Source organism: Umbelopsis ramanniana (assembly GCF_025399195.1).
Source record: "Umbelopsis ramanniana AG unplaced genomic scaffold K450scaffold_27, whole genome shotgun sequence".
Lineage (NCBI taxonomy): Eukaryota > Fungi > Mucoromycota > Umbelopsidomycetes > Umbelopsidales > Umbelopsidaceae > Umbelopsis > Umbelopsis ramanniana.
Genome location: NW_026252113.1, coordinates 247431 through 267172, shown reverse-complemented (window position 1 = coordinate 267172; position 19742 = coordinate 247431). Strand labels below are relative to the sequence as shown.

The window sequence follows — 19742 nt, the reverse complement described above, 5'->3', positions numbered from 1 at the left end:
AAGAAAAGAAAAAAATTGAATACTTGCCTTTGAGTTCTTCTAGTTGGATACTATCCTTCTCTAAAGCCTTAATCTTGCGATCCAGTTCGGCTTCCTGCTCAGTTGTCACATCGCGAAGTCTAAAGATGGATGTTGAGCATATATTATCTGACCACCAACCACACCCTGCATGATTACATACCGTACAAGAGCTTCCTTCAGTCTCTCATTTTGCTTTTCCAACTGCAAAACTTCGACAGTAGGCTTTCCATCGCCTTCAACTTCACTTGCTCGACTAAGGAGATCTAGAAATACACCGCATGGTTGTTAAAAATTCCGCCTTTTTCCAAACGTGCTGAGATGGGATCCAACTTACCACCCTCTTTCTTGAACACCTCGAGATCAACGCTAATCTCTTCGATTTTATCCTTGAGTACATTAACTTCCTGCTGCAAATTTTCAGATCTTTCTTCCGCCATTTCTTTGTCCAAAGTCATCATTTCCATAGCTTCGATGGCGTCATTGTACTTTGACTCCAATTGCTCATTTTCAGCGGTTAATTCCTTGGCTTGCTTTTTGGTTTCACGTAGATCTTGCTGAAGTTCAGCGACTTTCTCTTGTAACTTCGAACGAAGGGTCAAGAATTGTTCAGCTTCTTCTTTGATCTTTTCATTCTCCCTATGTCGTTCTCTATCTTCCTGTCGCTTGGTCTCCAGGATCTTCAATTTCATACGCAGTTCTTCGTAATCTTTAAGCGATACCATCTGATCAGAGCGAGTTCCAGGCTGTACAGAAGTCACGACTTCTTCAGGTGTAGCTGGACCTTCTTCATCTGGGGTGTCCATTTCTGTACCTGTGTCTTCGCCTTCAGTGACTTCCTCTTCAATGAAATCTGCTTTGACGATCTTGCTCGACATGTCTCTTGAAAGTCGAGCCGACTCGCCTTTACTTGCTATGCTAGATGATCTCTTACGCCGCACTGAAGTCAAGCTTGGTGATGGCGTATTACGTGCAGAGGTGAGGGGCGTTCGCCGTGGAGTCGAGGGTGAAGTGGCTGGCGCTTTGGTTGTACGGCCAGGTGTCCCAATTCGTGATGGAAGTAGCGTTGATGATGGCGATGGTGTCTTACGAGCAGCTGAGCGAACGCTATCCGCCGCTTGACTAGCTCGGGGCGAGCCTCTGCCTGGTTGAGATGTAGCAGAAGGTTGCGAATCCTCCTATTGATATTTACAAAGCGTTTAATAGAGGAAGGGGGGTTTACTCGTACAGGGTTTGAAACAGGCAAAAATGTACCTCTGCTGATAATGGTTTTACTTGGCTAGGACGCACGAATACACCATGATTAGTCTTGCATTCAAAGTATCGCTTTCCCTGAACGACACCACTGTTTTTTCCATTAGGTGTATCTAGTTCGATGCCGACCCATTTTCCGGTCTGAAAGCTGGTAGTGCCAACGAATCGGACGGTTCCTAATTTGCCTTGAACTTCTACACGTGCATCTACCGTTAATTCGGATGGCGCGTCTTTGCTCAAAACGCCAGAGAGACGTCTTTCACTCGACGACATATTGCTGTTTGCTGTCTCCAAAGAATGCAAAAGTAATTTTATGCAACCAAGCTTGAGATGACTCGCGAACTCCAAAAAGGAGTTTTAAAAGCAAGGCAATCAAGCGCTAGCCAATAATTTTTCTGCCCACCAAAGGGCTAACTTAGGCATTTTAGCTAGGAAAGACTTGACGTTCAGTGGTTAGTGGTGTTTTTTTGCGTAGACGGTTCATTGAAAAATTTCAAGCTGGTGGTTTCCACCATCATAAAAGATGCCAAACGAATACTTGCTCATGGTATTGTATTTTATAACAGGTGTCCATGACACGCTGATCCCAATAGATACAAGGTTTCATGTAAACACAAAAAGCTATTATTTTACGCAACACCAAGAACGTTTGTCTCAACATTGCTACCTTCTAGCAGAACATAGCCTTTTTTTTTAAGATAGCCTCATAACTGTTACTTGAAGATCCCATATAAATAACGTGTGAAGATCATGCCGCGTGTTAATCACTTTTGGCCATGTGTCGGCAACCCATACACGCTCGAATGATATAATTAGGAGATAGTACAGCTAGATGATGATGCAGCTCGAAAAGTTTGATGAAGAGAAAGCTTCACAAACGAGCAACAAGGTCGAAGCCGGCTATGGTTCTATGCACTTAGTTGCTTAACGGACGCACGTGGTGGGTGTCATTATGATCCATTCCCATTCAAGTAGTTATTCAATGCAGGTAATTGCTGATACCAGTTGTTGTCGACTATTCATCATTCCGTTTTTACGCTCAGTAAGAAGTCTAAAATGTGGTTGCCATGGAAACTATACAGGCAGTGTTGAAGAGTGCTGAGCCGTCAAAAGTTTTTTCCATGCGAGCCTTGCACAGACGCTGACATTTAAAATCAAGTATCACCATTGAAACGAGAGACTGAACCTATGTCAATCGTGAAGCTTATTGCCTATTCTCTAAAAAAAGGTGTACTGCGTATGCGAATAAAGAAGCTCTGCAGCCTAGGAAAGTGACATGCTGCTAGTTGCAGTGTCTGTAAGGGACATAAAGCGGGCGAAGTAGCGAACGGCAATGAATTTATAAAAGATGGCGCGGCCTAGAATAGAAGGTCAGATTTCGGTGGCGTCCAGGAGCATAGGTACACATATTGCTAGACGTACAATCCACTTTGAAGATGGTGGTGGTTACGGTGAGGTTCTGTGTTGAAGGTTGGGAAAGTAGCCTAGAAAACATTGACGGGATAGCCTTCGATCTCATTGTCGAGAACCCTGGTAAACAAGAGAGAATTTAAAGCTATTGACTAAATGCGGAATATCGTTGTACAACAGGCACAGCGAAGATCGACTCCGTCGTATAAATATAATTTCATCATGCTCGCCACCACTTCACTTCTCTTGTCCTCGTCCTTCCTTCTCAGTTCAGCAGACCGTCGTTCAGTCATGAAGACCATTCTGCTTCCCATCCTCTCCTTATTCGTCGCGGCTATTGTACAGCCATCTGAAGCCGTTACTTGCACCAGTTACCACACCATTGTAAAGGGTGATACCTGTAAATATCTCTCATTCACTTATCCCAATATAACAAACCAGATGATTGACTTTAGCTATTTTTTTTTTTAAACCTACAGGCTCTGTGTTGGCCACCAAGGCAGGTTGGTCGCTCTCCACATTTCAGAATGCCAATCCCAGCTCTGTCTGCACTGACTTGAGTATTGGTGCAAAGGTCTGTGTTGCTACCGCGGCCGCCACAACCACCAAGACTACCACTAAGAAGACTACCACTACCACCAAGAAGTCTACTACTACCACCAAGAAGTCTACTACTACCACCAAGAAGTCTACTACTACCACCAAGAAGTCTACTACTACCACCAAGAAGACCACTACCACCACCAAGAAGACCACTACCACCACCAAGAAACCTACCACCACCACCACCAAGAAGACTACCACCACCACGAAGCCTACCACCACTACCACCAAAAAGACCACGACCACTTCCGCAGCTGCTTCAACTGCGACCGGATGTACAAAGACTTACACAGTGGTCTCTGGGGATACCTGCTACGATATCGCTACCTCTCTTAACCTTGCTTTAACAGTGCTTGAGGGTTACAACCCTAGCGTAAACTGCAACTTGCTTCAAATCGGCGACGTTCTTTGCGTAGCTGTTGGTACAGTCACTAAGACTACCACCGCCACCAAGACATCTACTAGCACTGCGGCTACTGGTACATCAACCCTTGGATGCACCAAGACTCACCTCATCACCAATAGCGATCTTTGCTATACCATTGCTGACGACAACAATCTGACCCTTACACAGCTTTTGAATTATAACAAAGGATTGAGCTGTAATGATTTGAAACCTGGCACTAGTCTCTGTGTTGCAGTTGGTGCTAATGGTGGCGCCTTCCCTCTCATTCCTGTTTACTCTTGCAGTGTAGCCAACACTTTTGCCGTTACTTTCGATGATGGTCCATACAAGTACACTCAGGATCTCATTGATTATCTAGACGAACAAAAGATCACTGCCACTTTCTTTATCAATGGCCAAAACTACGGTAACATCTACGACTACAAGGACTTTTTGATTGCAACCTACAATGCTGGTCATCAAATTGCTCACCATACCTGGTCCCACCCTAACATCTCATCCTTGACCGATGCCCAGTTGACCTTGGAAATCACTAAGCTTGAAGATGCCTTTTTGGATATTTTGGGCGTTATTCCTACTTACTTCAGACCTCCTTACGGTGAATATACCGATGCTTCTCTTAAGATTCTTAACAAGTTTGGTTACAAAGGTAAGGAAAAATTCCTTCACAATGAGAGATCAAACGCAACTTTACTAACAAAAAAGTCTTGTCTCCATCTATAGTTATCGTTTGGGATGTTGATACCGATGATTGGCAAGTCAATAACTTGGCAACAGAGAAGACCAACTTCCTTAATGGTATTGCCGCCAACCCTGATGTTCCTGGCCACATTTCCCTTGAACATGATCCTTTGCAAATTACTTCTCAGCAACTTGCTCCATGGGCTTTCGATTATGTCAAGAGCAAGGGTTATAAGCCAACCACTGTTAGCGAGTGCATTGGTGACAATCCTGCCAACTGGTATAGAACCAAGTCCTTGCGTTAGAATTTTGTGATGTAGTAACATCAAGTCTTCTTCATTGTATGAGTCGTTTTCATAAAGAAAATAAACATTATAATAATCTAAGGTGTCTGTTCAACTTTAACGTTTAGTATCTACGATGAGCGTCATTGCAGTACTGTGAGGAATATGACAAGTCAACTTGGAAGAGTTTGGATCTCAGTCAACAGCAATAATCGAAAATAAAATTGTTCAAGCTGGAAATTTTCCCGCTTCAAATTTTGACGCGTTAAATTTGTACCAAACTTTCTGCATTCACAACTTGCTAAATGGGTGACGAAAATAAACGACCCACAGGCAGCACGACACTCGTAGCGGCGGCTCCAACCAAAATATCATCGAGGAAAGATGGCGGCAAAGATACTGAAAAGTCCAAGAATGTTATGGAGGGATACGTCAAAATGGACAAGATTGGAGAAGGAACGTATGGAATTGTCTACAAAGCGAAACACAAAGCGAGTAACAAAATCGTCGCTCTGAAGAAGATCCGTCTTAACTCTCACGACGAAGGTGTGCCTGCAACCGCGATCCGAGAAGTCTCTCTGTTAAAAGAGCTGAAACACGAGAATGTCATTAGGTATGGACGCGTGTCAATGGACGTGACATGTCGGCTTGAATCACTGCCATGAAAAAAAGACAAGACATAAGGTTTAACCATAGCCACATCTTCAGATTACTCGATATCATTCATAACGATACCATGCTTTACCTTGTATTCGACTTTCTTGATGTCGTAAGTATTTGCAGGATTGTACTGAAACATAGGTCTATTCGCCAAGACCTCGTGTTGATCTCGAATGAAAAGCCTCATTGTTACATTACCTTCAACAGGATTTGCGAAAATACATGGATGCTGCGGGTAAAGAAGGAATGACCAAGATCCACATCCAAGTAAGCACTCGAAAACGAACACATTTCAATACAGGGTCATATCTTACGACCAGTGCAACTGACATACCATTTACTAGTCGTTCATGCATCAATTGGTTTGTGGATTGTCCTATTGCCACTCACACCGAATTCTCCATCGAGATCTGAAACCGCAAAACCTTCTCATCGATAAAACTGGCAAACTAACCATAGCTGATCTTGGATTGTCTCGAGCATTTGGTATCCCAATGAGAACTTATACCCACGAGGTAACAACTCATGGAAAGATATATACACGCTATAATGACTTGCCAGTGAAACTCATTCAACATATTTGCTTCAGGTCATCACATTATGGTATCGATCACCCGAAATATTGCTAGGAAGCAAGCATTATTCAACGTCGGTGGATATGTGGAGTGTTGGGTGTATATTTGCAGAAATGGTGACCCTGCGACCGCTATTCCCAGGTAAATGGGCTGATGTGAATATCCTATTCAACTGGTTCAAACATTGCGTTTCTAATCGAGCTTTGGTCGTCCATCTTGTTTGACAGGTGACTCGCAGATTGATCAACTTTTCCGGATATTTAGAGTATTGGGCACGCCGACAGAAGACCATTGGAAAGGAGTCACTACTCTACCTGATTACAGTCCTACCTTTCCTCGTATGTCACAGTATTACGCTACCATCAAGTCTTTAGTGGCACTACTTACTAATCCTTTTTGCTGTTGATAGAATGGAAGGGAGAGGAACTAACCAACATAGAAGAATATTTGGGACCCAACGGAACGAAACTTTGGAAGGTAATGATCTCAAGCCAATCAAATGAGAGCTTAAGAACGATGGCTTAACCTGCGTATTCAATTGCAACAGAGTTTACTTGCGTATGATCCAGCACACCGTATATCAGCCAAAGCGGTAAGTTGACATCGGGTAAAAGATATGATGTGTGGCTCTATATGCGAGGACATGTAAAACTGACCAAACATAAATTTAAACAGTGTATGGAACATCCTTACTTTTTGGAAAGCTTACATGAGTCATAAATGAAAGAACAACCCTGTTGAAAGACCCTCCATGTAACTTGCCTACCCACTGTAATAAAAGGAATATACAAAATCAAAAAAAAGAAAAGAAAAAGCGTGAGTAAACGCTTCAAGGCAGGCATCTAATTCCAAAGAGCGATAGTTTATAATATCATTTAACGGACCACGAACTTCTGCTTCCTAAGCCAAATACTGGTGGCTGATGCAAAGACTTCTCGTCTCATTAGTGTGGGTTGTTGAGCGAGAAATTGTTTTTTGGAAGCTAGTGTTCGCTCCGCTCCAGTGAGTGCTAACATGTCCCCTACCCGCCACTCCCGATTTCGCCCATTTTTCCTATGCCACTGTATGAATAAATGTTCTCAGCGAATGCAGGCCACACGAGGAGTTAATATGGTAAGTAGGCGCTTTTCAAACTTCGAAAAAGCCTCTGGAATATATTAGTGAATTTTTCATTTTGCGAAACGTTGCTAAGGGTAGCAGAAGGGATTGGATTGAAGATCAGCTGGTAATTTTTTTTTTTTAGCAAGGGGGGAGAGAGAAGCTGTCTGGAATGAAAAAAGGCAAGCACAAGGAACAGGTTCTAGGATCATCGGCACAGATTTGAAGTTGCGGGTGTTACAAGTGTCACTGTTCTGCTTGCAGTTGATCGTAGTTTCGAAAAAAGCTATCGACTATGTTGTGTGATGGCATGCTTACAAAATGGAAAAGAAACAGGTTTCGAGGAGAGTAGCATTCATGCTGATCTCCCTGAAAAGATAGCCAGGTTGAAAAAGCAGGGACGTTCACTACAAATTGTTTTCAATAGAGAAGGGTTAGTCTGGCAAGAAAAAGCTGGGTTCGGAGCTATGTAGTTTGATGAAGGGAAAGTGAGGTGAGGTGATTGCAGCCCGACACTTCCACATTTGCATTTATTTGATTGTCGAACGCCTTGAGCTTATAAAGAAGCAATTGCACACATCGATTTTCCACCTTTTTTTTTCTACCCACTTTATTTTTTTTTCCTCGCTTGGTCTGAGCACTCCACCTGACCCTTTCCCTGCTACAAACCTTTGGGGATAAATCAAGGAATTTTACCGTTTTTCACTCAACCTTTCCCTCTTCTCTCTTCCCTTTTTCCTTTCGATTCAATGGGTAACTCACCTTCAAAACAGTCGTCGGTTGAGCCTCGAAGTCGAACCACGAAGCAGCCTCTCGTCCCTCCTCCATCCGAACTAAAGAAATCCAACCAAGTGATTCAAGGACGAACCTTCCACGACATTAGTTCCACGTATTTTCTACCAATGGTAAATGAAGAAAACTCTTATGCAAATGACACCACCACCAAAGTATTAAAAGGCCACAATCATGATATTTAGGACGATGAAGAAAACGATCGCTTACATGAAGAGCATTTTCTAATCAAAGCCGGGCTCGGTGGTAATCTTCTAGACGAAGCTTTACTGTCCAGTAAACTTCAAGACGGAGCAATGGTTCTCGATATAGGGTGTGGGCCAGGTAAGGAAAAAAAGGAAAAGCAAAATATAATGTTGATCCCTCCGATAGATAACTGTGGGTGAACGATTATCGGATCCTAATTTTTTTCCTGTTTTAAAAAAAAAGGTACATGGCTGTTGGACTTGGCGACAGAATACCCCAGCTCCACATTTCATGGCATGGACATCGCCCCTACGTTTCCAACCATGATCAAACCGCCCAATGTAACGTTTAAAATAGGCGATGCGTTAGATAACTTACCCTATCGATCAGACACATTCGATCTCGTGCAAATAAGGTACGTCCTGCTTGGCACCTTAACAGAAAAAAAAAGAACAAAATCGCCCACGGTCACATTTTGTAACATTTCCAAACATAGGCTCATGGTGGCGGCATTTCGCTTTGATGAATGGGATACGGTTTACAAAAACGTGATGCGAGTCCTTAAACCAGGCGGTTACATCCAGGTCATGGAGCCTGATATTCGGGTAAGGAACGATATGCTTGTTTTGGATGGGCGGACGCTCATTATGCGTTATCAAACTCATCTAACCCATCAACTGTAGTTATTTGCAGAGCACAATGACGTTGCTATTCAAGATTACTCGACCAGAGGTGAGCAAAGAGAGGTTAGGGGGGGGGGCTATGGTGACAACATCGGCTAACCCCAACATGTGTCAGTTACTCGATTTCTTCAGAAACGCCAACAAGACCCTGATTTAATTCATAAGCTTGGACCACTTTTGAAACGAAACGGCTACACCATTATTATGGAAAAAGTTAACGAATCACCCTTAGGCTGGGGAAGTCGATTGAGTGAAATCATTGGCGATGATTACATTCGAGGCATGAAGGCAGCTGCTCCCATCGTGGCGAATGACTTTGAAATGTCGATGGAACAATATGAGCACACATTGGATAATATAAGCACGCGGTTTGTGCGAGCCAAGACTTATATCCACAGCTTTCTCGGACTCGCCCAAAAACCTGGCACCGACGACGACTAATCATCATCCTCGCTTTAAATCTGTATCATAGAACCTCTCCTTAAAGAAAAAATCCCCCTACAAGTATTCCAACGCCAGAAACATTTGAATACTTATATTTCTCAAACGCTACCGTTCCAAAAAAAAAAAAAACTTTAAACTTTGTAGAGTCATGTAATTTGCCTTGCCCCACTTTTATGCGTTCAATGGAGCCATCGGATAACACAATATAATGCCTCCAACGACCCTGTATGACATTGTTTCAATATTCACCGGTTTGTGGCTTCCCCCTCATAATATAACAAGTGTATCGATAAAACCCGCCGAATTAATATTGCTTCACAAGTGGAGACAGGGTTGGGCCGACAAATTGGGAAATAGGTTTTCTTCGGATATTCGAAATATTTTTTCTCGCATGCCACGCAATTGTAGTAGGGATATTCTATACTTGCAGACTGAGACATCAAGGAAAATTTACACGCTGGTCTCCGAGTGAAAGCGGCAGACAAACCTTACGAGTTATCAACTCAAGAGGGACCTACTAAAGAAAAGCGTTGAATCTTTTTGTAATGACACACATGGGCAGGTAACTGTAAGAGCCTATATCGATCTACTTGCAGGAATGGGGCATTATAGAGATGCTGTGGAGAGTTATAGCATAGCCAAGATGACAGAAAGGCACCTTTGCCGGGCCAAAATACTTTGTGCTCAGTTTTGTCGCCATCATTCGAAATTTACGTATGTGGAACTTAGCAAGAGAGCAAAAATGCAAACTTGGCCGGCAGCCGATCGGTGACTTTTGACACCACACTCACTTTAGCTAGGGAATCATTTAACTCTAGCTTTGTGGTCAAGGCTTATCTGATGGAGCATGATTGCTCTAGTAGTAAGTGACGTAAACCAACCATATTCTTAGATTTCGGCCAAGCATCATACTGTAACGATGATAAAAATTTCCCAAAGCAAGGGAGATTTTCTCAAATTTTATATCTTATCGCAAACTAAACAGAAATCAATTTACAATTGACCGCAGTCGTCAATGACGATCTTGGCAGAGGTGCGGCCAGTTTGGCTACCGTAGGTCTCGACCTTCTTGACGACATCCAAACCCTCAACGACGGAACCGAAGACGGTGTGCTTGCCATCGAGCCAAGCGGTCTTGACAGTGCAGATGAAGAACTGGGATCCGTTGGTGTTGGGTCCAGCGTTGGCCATGGAGAGGATACCGGGACCGGTGTGCTTGAGGGTGAAGTTCTCATCAGCGAACTTCTCACCGTAGATGGACTTGCCACCAGTACCGTTGCCCTTGGTGAAGTCTAAAAAGTGGTATAAGTCAATGCATTCGCATACAACATGGCCTAGACTGAGATCACTTACCACCACCCTGGAGCATGAATTGCTGCATAAGAAAAAAAAAAAGCGTGTCAGTACAACATGGATGTGGGTTCGGAAATTACCAGTCACGGAAAGGCGCGGGTCCATCAACAACCCCAAGCCCGCCAAATAGGAAAAAAATAATAATAGCAAAAAAGACAACTTACGGGAATGACACGGTGGAAGCTGCAGCCCTTGTAGCCGAAGCCCTTCTCGCCAGTGCAGAGAGCACGGAAGTTCTCAGCGGTCTTGGGGACAACATCAGCTCTCAACTCCATAACGACACGCTGAAAATGCAAACACGTCAGTAGAGGATCGCGACCAAGCCAATCGATAGGTTAAAAGCCTTACACCGAGGGGTTGGCCACCGGCAGAGATATCAAAGAAGACCTAATACAGCAATATGAGTTTTCCATGGTCACCATCACCTTTGAGCTTTTCAACCACCTATTTTACCTTGGGGTTAGACATGTTTTATAAAAAGAACTGAAGAGAAACGTTTCGAACGCCGTAACAATGCCCCGCTAGTTTTTAAAGGTGTGACGTGACGCGTTATTACCCAATAACAGCCGCGCAATTTTTTCTGCACCAAAAAACTCAGGGAGGGAAAAAAAAACAACTCATTCAATTTGGCAAAGTGGTTCGTGGTGGGCCAATGAGCAGTACCACGATGCCTATAAACACCATAAGCAATACGTCATTTCAGAGCTTAACTGCTTGCTCCAATGTTGCTGATATTCCTCCCCCAACTCTAATTTTGTACACACCGTTTTCCCATGACGCTTGACCAGCAGCCTTTGACAGATGCATCGGTACACTACAGTTTTTTAATGTTAGTTTGACAGCAGCCTATTCAGTACCTGTTATGCAATAACGAATCAGAGAAAGCAAGGGAGAGAGTAGGGCGGACTGACATTTAGTGTCCAGTTCTTAAAGTTGGTACTACCCATTCTAAACTATCTTTCTCTACCATCGAAAGGCATGGAATTTTACTGCCTGCCCGGCCATAAAAAAAGTTGGGTGTTCTGGTCGAATTGTCAGAACACAAAATCTGACAGGCGGAGACCGAACCTATCGTCTGAAACTCGGTATTTTTTTTTGTCATCTTGAAGTAAATATGATGTTAGAACCTGCCAAACATCAATTATATAAACCGCCAGCAAACCAGAACATTGCATCAACATTCCCAACATGTCTGCTCAAGAAAACGAAGTCAAAATCACCCACACTATAGGCCGCGAACCCAATTCCGCTGCTCTCCATGCCAGACCTCGCAATGCTGAAGCCACAGAGGTGATTGAGTCCATTGGAGATAGACCCAAGGAGGCAAAGTGGCAAGATACTGAACACATCACCAAGGTTGACGACAATGATCCAAAGGGAGTTGTTGGTGAACCTCAGATCCAAAAGACACAGCAAGCGAACAAATGAACAAACCCAAGTGCATTCACACCATTGTAAATAGTCACTTTCTAATATTGCCATATCTTTTTGTTTGGAGGGATCGCTAAAGATTCTTCATAAATAAAAAGTATATTTTCTATCATTCGAGCTTGACAACCTTGGTGTTTACAAGGAGTGGATTATCAAATTCAGTAGCCATATCCTGTTTCAGTCCAGGGAAAGGGAACATGCGAGCTGACAGAGGCTTATTCAACTGATGGAATAAGGGAGGGTGGTTAGTAGAGATAGGAATGATGTCAAAGTTGCAACGACGAGGAGGCTTACTCGGTAGGCAAGGGTCGCCATATCAGCCAGTAAGTTTGCCAACGCCTTCAATGGCGTATCACCAGCTATAGGTACGCAGTCTGAATAGCGATTTGAAATTTAGAAACACTCAAATGCCCCAACTTCATACCCACTGTTTCACTTACCCAGACCACATCCGCACACAGTGCTATAGAGAAGGACTTCTTGTACGGAATACGTCCTCTCGGCAAACCGCTTGGCTAGCCCAGCATCCTCCATGATAGGCAACATGAGCCCTGAGTAACCGCATTTCTAACAATCAAAAACGCCACGCCATATTAGCCAAGGCAGATCAAACAAAAAAAAAGTAGGAGCGATATCCTTGTAACGTACCAAGACATCCAAAGTCTTCAAGACACCAGTTATCATGGCTGAAATGGTCAACGTGCCGGCGCCGCCAAACTTTGGAATAACAGCTTCATACGCAGTGACAAGACTCGTATTTATGGCGTCGGATCCACACGTTGGTGCAACGGAAACATCAATGCCGGTATAGGAAGCAGGGCATACCAGCGATTGCATCAACTGCTCCACTGGCTTGCATGCAGATTCCATTTCATGCTACAGGGAGGGCCATCAGTAACGAAGGAAAACGGAAAACAGTATGATGTACCGACTGCTCACTCGTAAATAATTTTCCGCCAAATCCCAGGGGTCTTGATCGTCACCTTGGGCAGGGCCGTCTTTTCTTGCACGCTCAAAAGCAACTACCACCAAATCCGAACACTCTAAACCTAGGGAAAACGATATTTGCGATGCGGAACCCTTGACATACGATGGGCCATAGCCAACTGGAAAGAACGGTATGCCTGGCTTTGTGTTTGCCGATACGCAGAAGCGGAAATTAAGGTCTGGAGAATGATCTGCAATGGCATTGATAACCTTTGCACCTTGAATGGCATACTAGGCCAAGTGACGAAAAGATATAAGCGTTCTGGCTGAGTATCTAACAACTACAAATCAATTGTACTCACCGCCTGGTCAATTACCCCGTTGGCTTTGATAGGGATGGTGCTCGACATGGATAAATGTTTTGTGGACTGGAGAACAGGCGACGTTTAGCAAGCCATGATACAGCGGATCTACAGTCTACTTGACCTTAAGTTGAACAGGTAGCCAAAAAAATATATATATCATACCGCGATAAGGTGAGGGATTCGAGCAATAATGTCGACATCCGAAGCGGGGCCAATGTTCAACATCATAATGCCTAATGGAAGCAGTTGAGTTGAAAGCGCTCGGGAAGCAAGCCATAAAGCTCAAACGCTTACCCAGGTCACTGCAGATGTCGTCAAGAATGGTGCATGCGTTTTCCACGGTGTCATGCCGGGTGAATTCCGGGAATGGGTTGGTTGCAATGCGAGTGGTTTGCACCTCGTAACCTTTGGCCTCAAGAGCAGCCTTTGCAATAGTAATGGTGTCTACTGCCTGGCGAAATAACGGCTCCCAAGCAGAGCGTGAGTCTTCATACTCGGGCGCTAAGGCAACGAAGGCAGTAACTGTGCGAATCCTCATGATCCGGCAACAAAAAAAAAAGGGACGATGATTACGGAGTCAGATGGGGAAAGTTTATTGTCTACTTTTTGGCGAAAAAGGAAGCCAAAGATTTCATGCCTTTGATATTTGCCTTGGCAAGCGTCTTCTGTCCTGCAGAGAGCTTGGGTTTCTAATGCCTAATGTTAATACATGTGCCACCATTTGATAACATTGTCCATAATTACCTTTGAACCCTGATCAGATAAATCAGATGCCTCTCGCTTGGCTTTGGCAAATTCTGTAGGATCGTGCGTTACATAGTTTTGAAACTGTATCTCCTGTTTCTTTTTGTGCTCTTCGACTTGGCTCTTCAAGTTGGTCAAGCTGTATGTAAGTTGTTAACCTTTGAAAGAAAGTATAAAAGAGAGTTATAAACTAATGCTTACCTATAGCTTTGGTTAAGCTTTTCTTGCCATGCATCTGTTATGTACTCTGAAACCACTTGAATTCCGGCCCAAGTATAGGCGTCTACATAAATAAACATCAAAAAAATGTGATATACGATTAGATAATTAATTTTGATTCATGGGGATCCATTCTGCGAGCTTCTTACCAGATCTAATGCTTGTATCCGTCTGGGGTGCATCAATGTCAAACAGCTGCTCATTAATGAATTGAAGTAGGATAGGCATCTTTTCAACATTATCTGCCACCGCTTCCACCTGAAGAGAGAAGCAAAAGTGCATAGAAATCTGTAAGACTTTGGAATGTCTTCGTAATACAATGGCTGATTAGCTGCTTTACCTTAAGCCGAAGCCACTTTAATGTTTTGTCTTCATTCAGTCTGTATACGAATTCGCCTTTCATATATTCTGCAGTTCCACACTATGTTAGGGGCGCAAATCAACAGCGCTCTACAGACGAGAAAATCCACTCACCTTGTTGATCACAGAGATGGCCAAGCTGCGCTGGTAGACCGGGTATATCAGCCAAACGATGCAAGCTCTGATATCTTTGGTCATCGTCGGCATCACTAAATATGCTGTCATATTGAACAAATCTACCATCTGATTCTGCCGACTGATAGAAGCGAAGACAGTAATTCGACGAAAGATTAGAGTTGGTTTAGAGAAGGATACGATTAGGGGAGTGTGGACGGATCTGAGCGTTGAAACTATCATGTTAGTACTTTACCTTCTTGCGTGTTTCGGCCAGTACTGGCAACAGTACGAACAATGGATCCATCGGCGTCATCATGTACAATACACCATCTAACCATCAATTTTAAATTAAAATCAACACGAGACAGATGGTATAGCAGCAATGAGGTATGTACTTTTTTGAACGGAGTTTCCTATCAACCAACTTTGCTTGTGTTCGGCTTCGACCTTTTGCACTTCGAGCAACACACCATCCTGCTGCAGTACGTATCGACTAGGATCACCTGTACGATACGAGATTATCGATGTTAGCTCTTGAGTACTCTCCAGGATTTTTGCATATTTTTGGCTGTGAAGTACCTGTACGAGGATGGGGTGCCTGAATGCTGACGGACGCACCTGTAGTTGGTCGCTGTCAGTTAGATCGATGTAGGATGTAGATCTCGGTTAAACCGCAGAACATATCGCCTAAATGTACATACCGGCGTGTTCAGGTTCTTTGGGTCGAATGGCTACCCACTGGCTTGCCATTTGTTGTGATTGTTTAATGAATTGTCGTCATCTGCCGTGCTTCCTTTTTTTTTTATTGTATAAAATTGTCGCGGAGAGGCCAGACGCGAAACGTGATCCCAGTCACACCTTCTCAACTTCCCCACCCTGGCGACCATGCTTCGAATTCCACGAACCCCTCGTATTCTTGCACGCCCGGCGCTACAGAGCGTTCGTAGACTAGCCACGACACCACGCTTGTTCAGTCAAAGCAATCCACACAGCAAGATTCATGCACTGCCCTTCAAATTGTCAGAAGAAAAGGCACGCTCTCTGATCGACCTTACTGCCTATGTGAACGAGCACACGTTTGCTAGCTTTTTCAAAATTCTCGGAAGTGTATGTAGGCATTTGGTATAGGACATTGAATACAATTGTTTAGGGTGCTTATTCTTCTTACACCAGGCCATAACTCGCACCAAACCCAAAGTTGACGAAAAAGCGCAAGACCTCGAGCTACGCAAGGCTTACCTGCCCTTCTGGTACCTTGATATTGCAGTTTCTGGAAAAGGAACGGCGCTGCAATCCAATATGGGAAATGATGAGAAGGATATGCAAAATTCCATGCTGGGCATGGCATTTGATAGCTATTGGCCGGGGTTTGTATTCGACCCTCTGCATTACGTATCCTTTGGTAAACCTCACAACCAAGACATTCAAGATGCTGTCCCGTTTTCGCCAAGTATGTACCAAGACGTCGAAGATATCGAAGTCATTCCTTTCAGCGTCAGCCCACTCCTTGATATTGCTGACCGAGTCGACGTTGTGAATGACACGGTTATCGAAGGCAAAGAGTTTAATTACCAAATGAACGACGTCCAACTAGAGTTCGCCGCAGCTTATCCTCTTTACTGGCCCGTGTACATAGCGAAATTTAAGGTAGGCGAAGACGAGGAGAGAACCATCGTCTTGGCCGCGCACAAGGACGATCCGTTCTTCTTGCAATGGGAACCGGATAGAGAAGGATACCAACAATGGCTCAACAACGGCTCCTGGCTCAATGCCGATGTGACAGAACCGTTCTGGAAAATCGGATATGGTCAGAAGGGAGTGCTTCATAACGCTGAGCAGATGTACCTTAACGACGTGGTGGGACAATTTGGCGTGGGAGGCGATACCATTGACTGGGAAGACAAACGCATTCTAGCCTATCCTGTACATAATGGTGACAACAAGGAGTATTTGACCAAGATGTACAGCTACTGGGCCAAAACATCCATGCTCAAGATGATCCAACACTCTGATTCCACCATGGTCGGTTTCGGCAAGGGCAAGTTTGAGATCCTTCCTGTGGAGAAGATGATTGAAAATACCGAGAAGGAGATCGAAGAGGCTAAAGCTGAGATGGAGGAAGCTCGACCCAAGTGGTTAAGTGAGGGTTCTCAAGCGTAGGTGTTGCGAAGAACGCTTCATTTTTCAAGTGTGTATAAGTAAATCCAAGGGAAGGCAGCAGCATCACAAGGTTTAATTTGAACAATAAAAACGAAACTGTACTTATATCTGTGGTATTTATTCATATAGCAAAGCGTTAACATGGGCGGGAGAAAGTCTTTGGTCGAAGCTGCTCTGTGTCTTTCATAAGGGAACCCGGACGCTGTAAAAATTTGTAGCGACGAAACGTGACCGTAACCCACACTTTCACTCAAACCAACACTGCTGAGAATGTCATTCACAGTACGCACACGAACGCAGAATTCACGAACATCACAGCAGCAACAACAACAAGAAACCAAAGAGAAGGAAAAGAAAAAGCCAAAAAAACCCACTGCATCCACTTCTGCGCCATTTGCAGGAATGCACCACGGCCGGCGGGTAGGCTCGTCCGCAGCACCGAGCGGCGAAAGGCCAGCTAACCCCATGTTAGAGGCAGCGGAGCGACGGCGGCGAGAACAAGAAAAACAGGAGCAACAAAAAGACGAGTCGGCGGCATCGTAGATTGCATATAAAAACAAACCACAGTGGCTTCATTGTATCAAATAACACTCCATTTCATAAAGACAAGTATAGTAAAGTATGAGAAATAGAGACATTTGGCGAAGGAGAGGAAAACAATATAGTAACAGGAATAGAACTGGTTGGTTGATAAAGAGGCGGTGAGAGGAAGGGGGATTCAAAAATTCTAGTCAGTCGTCATGAGCACTTGTTCCAAGCCCTCCTGTACAGGCTGTACATCCAAATCTTGCACACCCTGATGCGTGCTGTCGAGTCGGCTCTTACCACCGCCCATGGAAGCTGCATGCTTGTGTCCGAGGTATTGCGATAGGCGAACCATATCGACGGCCTTTTTGAATGTCCGGCGAGCGTTGAAGTTCTTGGTAACATTGGGCAACAAGTCCTTACCCTCCTCAGCAGAAGGCTTAACTTCAACTTGCAACCATGGGTGTTCTAATGCCTGGTGGGCTGTGAGTCGGAGATCAGGCTCAATGGTTAAAAGTTTGGTTATGAAGTCTTTTGCTTGGGGGCTGACGCCATGCCAGAATTGCTCATCAAAGCTGTACTGGGCATGCATGATAGCGTGCATCTCATCGATATTAGAGTCGTGTTCAAAAGGTGTATAACCGCAAAGAAGGAAGAAAGTGATGACTCCAATAGCCCACATGTCTCTGATGGCAAGGTAAAAGAAGTGTGAGGTGATGGGTTGAAGCTGAACAATCAATGAATCGCTGGCTTACACTGGTTTACCATGGCCAGTCTTCTTGAAGATCTCTGGAGCCTATGAAAAAAAAGGGGGGAGGGGGTTTTAATATCCCAGAGTGGTGAAAATAACACTATGCTGGTATGGAAAATCCATCCACACCGATAAGCCTCAACAACTTACCATATAACCAGGTGTACCACAAGTGGTAGTGAGAACGTGAAATTTGTCAGTATCAATGATGCGTGAAAGACCGAAATCCGCAATAAGTAGATCGGAGTCTTCATCAGGTGTGCGGAACAAGAGATTTTCGGGCTAAAACATGGACAGAGAATGCATGAGACACAACTGAAAACGCATCAAGAAGTTCAGTCAAATAGATCCTGTCTTACTTTCAAATCTATAATCAAGAAAGAACGATGACAGTCAGAACAATGGGAAACTCATGATCTGTATACCCAAAACTGCGCAATCCCAAGAACAGCTTTTACTCGCATATCACAACTTACCACGATGCACAACGCCATTATCATGCAAGTATGCAACCGCTTCGACGATGACTCGGACAAGATGAGCAGCATCACGCTCAAAATAGCTACCCTTTTGACAGATACGGTCAAACAACTCTCCTCCCAGAGCAAGATCAGTCACCAGGTACACTATGTGGTTGGGGGGTTTCAAGAAGGGTGAGCAAAGGTGGGTAAACCAGCATGGATAAAGCGGACAACAAAGCTTACAGTTATTAAGAGTTTCAAAGTAGTCAACCAGACTTAAAATGTTCTTATGATTTTGAGAGATTTTCCTCAGCACATTGATCTCATTACGAATCATATGCTCACGACCTTCCATCAATCTTTTGTTAATGATTTTCACAGCATAGTATTTGCCAGTTTCGATCTAATGCAGTTTAAGAACAAGTCAGCGTGAAGAATGGGGACTAATTTCTCGATGACTGAGCAGTTCACTTACGTGCATTGCCTCTGAAAGATTGGCATTGGGGGTGGGGGGTTGGTTAGTTTCGACGCTTAGACGCGAGCGGGGGCTAGAGTGCTTTACCTTTCACGGTGGCATAAGTACCATTGCCCAAAACCTTGCCGGTTTTGTACTTGCAAGGAACGGTTTGAACCATTAGAAAAAAAAACAACCAAGGAGGATAGAAAAGAAACGAAAAGAGGTGGTACACACGTTTCAGTTGCAGCAGACGGCTTTGCTCACCAAGTTTGTACAAATTTTTTTTTTTTATTTGAGTCGCGCCACACATCATGGCTATTACAAAAAGCAATCACTTCTTTCATTTAAAGAGACTTTTGACGTTCCCTAATGGCATCAGACATTCTTCGAGCATTGGCAGCTAGGATAGGCTCGTCTTGTTCTTTCTCTTTGCGAGCTTTTTCTTCCATAGCATCGATTTGGGACTAGAGAGCCGTCATAAATGAGTTTGAAAACTACCTTCCATCATGCATTGAACACCACTTACCCAGCTGATTTGCGGCTCCTCGGTATCTTTGCTACCTTGTGCCATGGAACCCTGTGCAAAAATACAAACACTGCTATGAGCAGAACGTCGACAAACGTTCTTTCATCACAAAGCTTTACTCACGTGTGTTTGCTTGAAAGGGTTCTTGGAGTGGGAGTGTTGATCGGATGGATGATGAGGCATAGTTAAAAGAAAATGTTCAAGGTAGAGAAGTTCACAGAGAAAACTGGAAGGTGATTTGACTAGGTAGGT

General features: G+C 44.0%; 8 protein-coding genes across 8 annotated transcripts; 4 read left to right on the top strand and 4 right to left on the bottom strand.

Moving 5' to 3' along the window:
* Positions 1–3961: 3961 nt before the first annotated feature.
* On the top strand, positions 3962–4677 carry K450DRAFT_174781 (uncharacterized protein; the record flags this gene model as incomplete). Its single annotated transcript, XM_051584207.1, has 2 exons — positions 3962–4340; positions 4415–4677. Coding segments are annotated over 2 exons (642 nt in total), but the record flags the coding sequence as incomplete, so codon positions are not given.
* A 233-nt stretch (positions 4678–4910) lies between these two features.
* Positions 4911–6705, top strand: K450DRAFT_241224 (uncharacterized protein). Its single transcript, XM_051589058.1, has 9 exons — positions 4911–5269; positions 5365–5425; positions 5524–5583; positions 5661–5831; positions 5906–6032; positions 6119–6229; positions 6301–6368; positions 6439–6483; positions 6567–6705. Exons 1-9 carry the CDS (start codon positions 4962–4964, stop codon positions 6609–6611), a joined length of 996 nt encoding a protein of 331 aa, XP_051444731.1. The 5' UTR covers positions 4911–4961; the 3' UTR covers positions 6612–6705.
* Positions 6706–7587: 882 nt separating this feature from the next.
* On the top strand, positions 7588–9197 carry K450DRAFT_241214 (uncharacterized protein). Its single transcript, XM_051589057.1, has 6 exons — positions 7588–7894; positions 7967–8105; positions 8211–8382; positions 8464–8572; positions 8651–8699; positions 8766–9197. The coding sequence occupies exons 1-6, from the start codon at positions 7739–7741 to the stop codon at positions 9089–9091; spliced, it is 951 nt and encodes a 316-aa protein (XP_051444730.1). The 5' UTR covers positions 7588–7738; the 3' UTR covers positions 9092–9197.
* Positions 9198–11407: 2210 nt separating this feature from the next.
* Positions 11408–12189, bottom strand: K450DRAFT_241202 (uncharacterized protein). The gene is made up of 2 exons (XM_051589056.1): positions 12173–12189; positions 11408–12101 (listed from the first exon to the last, which is right to left on the bottom strand). The coding sequence occupies exon 2, from the start codon at positions 11927–11929 to the stop codon at positions 11585–11587; it is 345 nt and encodes a 114-aa protein (XP_051444729.1). The 5' UTR covers positions 11930–12101; positions 12173–12189; the 3' UTR covers positions 11408–11584.
* Positions 11932–13635, bottom strand: K450DRAFT_241194 (uncharacterized protein). Its single transcript, XM_051589055.1, has 7 exons — positions 13333–13635; positions 13168–13233; positions 12818–13096; positions 12527–12754; positions 12319–12445; positions 12173–12252; positions 11932–12101 (listed from the first exon to the last, which is right to left on the bottom strand). The coding sequence occupies exons 1-7, from the start codon at positions 13396–13398 to the stop codon at positions 11988–11990; spliced, it is 960 nt and encodes a 319-aa protein (XP_051444728.1). The 5' UTR covers positions 13399–13635; the 3' UTR covers positions 11932–11987.
* K450DRAFT_241180 (uncharacterized protein) lies at positions 13291–15767 on the bottom strand. Its single transcript, XM_051589054.1, has 10 exons — positions 15312–15767; positions 15190–15228; positions 15006–15113; positions 14864–14940; positions 14608–14749; positions 14474–14541; positions 14283–14391; positions 14116–14197; positions 13915–14053; positions 13291–13859 (listed from the first exon to the last, which is right to left on the bottom strand). Exons 1-10 carry the CDS (start codon positions 15358–15360, stop codon positions 13770–13772), a joined length of 903 nt encoding a protein of 300 aa, XP_051444727.1. The 5' UTR covers positions 15361–15767; the 3' UTR covers positions 13291–13769.
* On the top strand, positions 15299–16779 carry K450DRAFT_241175 (uncharacterized protein). The gene is made up of 2 exons (XM_051589053.1): positions 15299–15717; positions 15784–16779. The coding sequence occupies exons 1-2, from the start codon at positions 15496–15498 to the stop codon at positions 16768–16770; spliced, it is 1209 nt and encodes a 402-aa protein (XP_051444726.1). The 5' UTR covers positions 15299–15495; the 3' UTR covers positions 16771–16779.
* Positions 16780–17367: 588 nt separating this feature from the next.
* K450DRAFT_241165 (uncharacterized protein) lies at positions 17368–19741 on the bottom strand. Its single transcript, XM_051589052.1, has 10 exons — positions 19614–19741; positions 19491–19541; positions 19070–19428; positions 18983–18993; positions 18751–18910; positions 18523–18672; positions 18406–18413; positions 18197–18328; positions 18051–18091; positions 17368–17981 (listed from the first exon to the last, which is right to left on the bottom strand). The coding sequence occupies exons 3-10, from the start codon at positions 19275–19277 to the stop codon at positions 17498–17500; spliced, it is 1194 nt and encodes a 397-aa protein (XP_051444725.1). The 5' UTR covers positions 19278–19428; positions 19491–19541; positions 19614–19741; the 3' UTR covers positions 17368–17497.
* Position 19742: the final 1 nt, after the last annotated feature.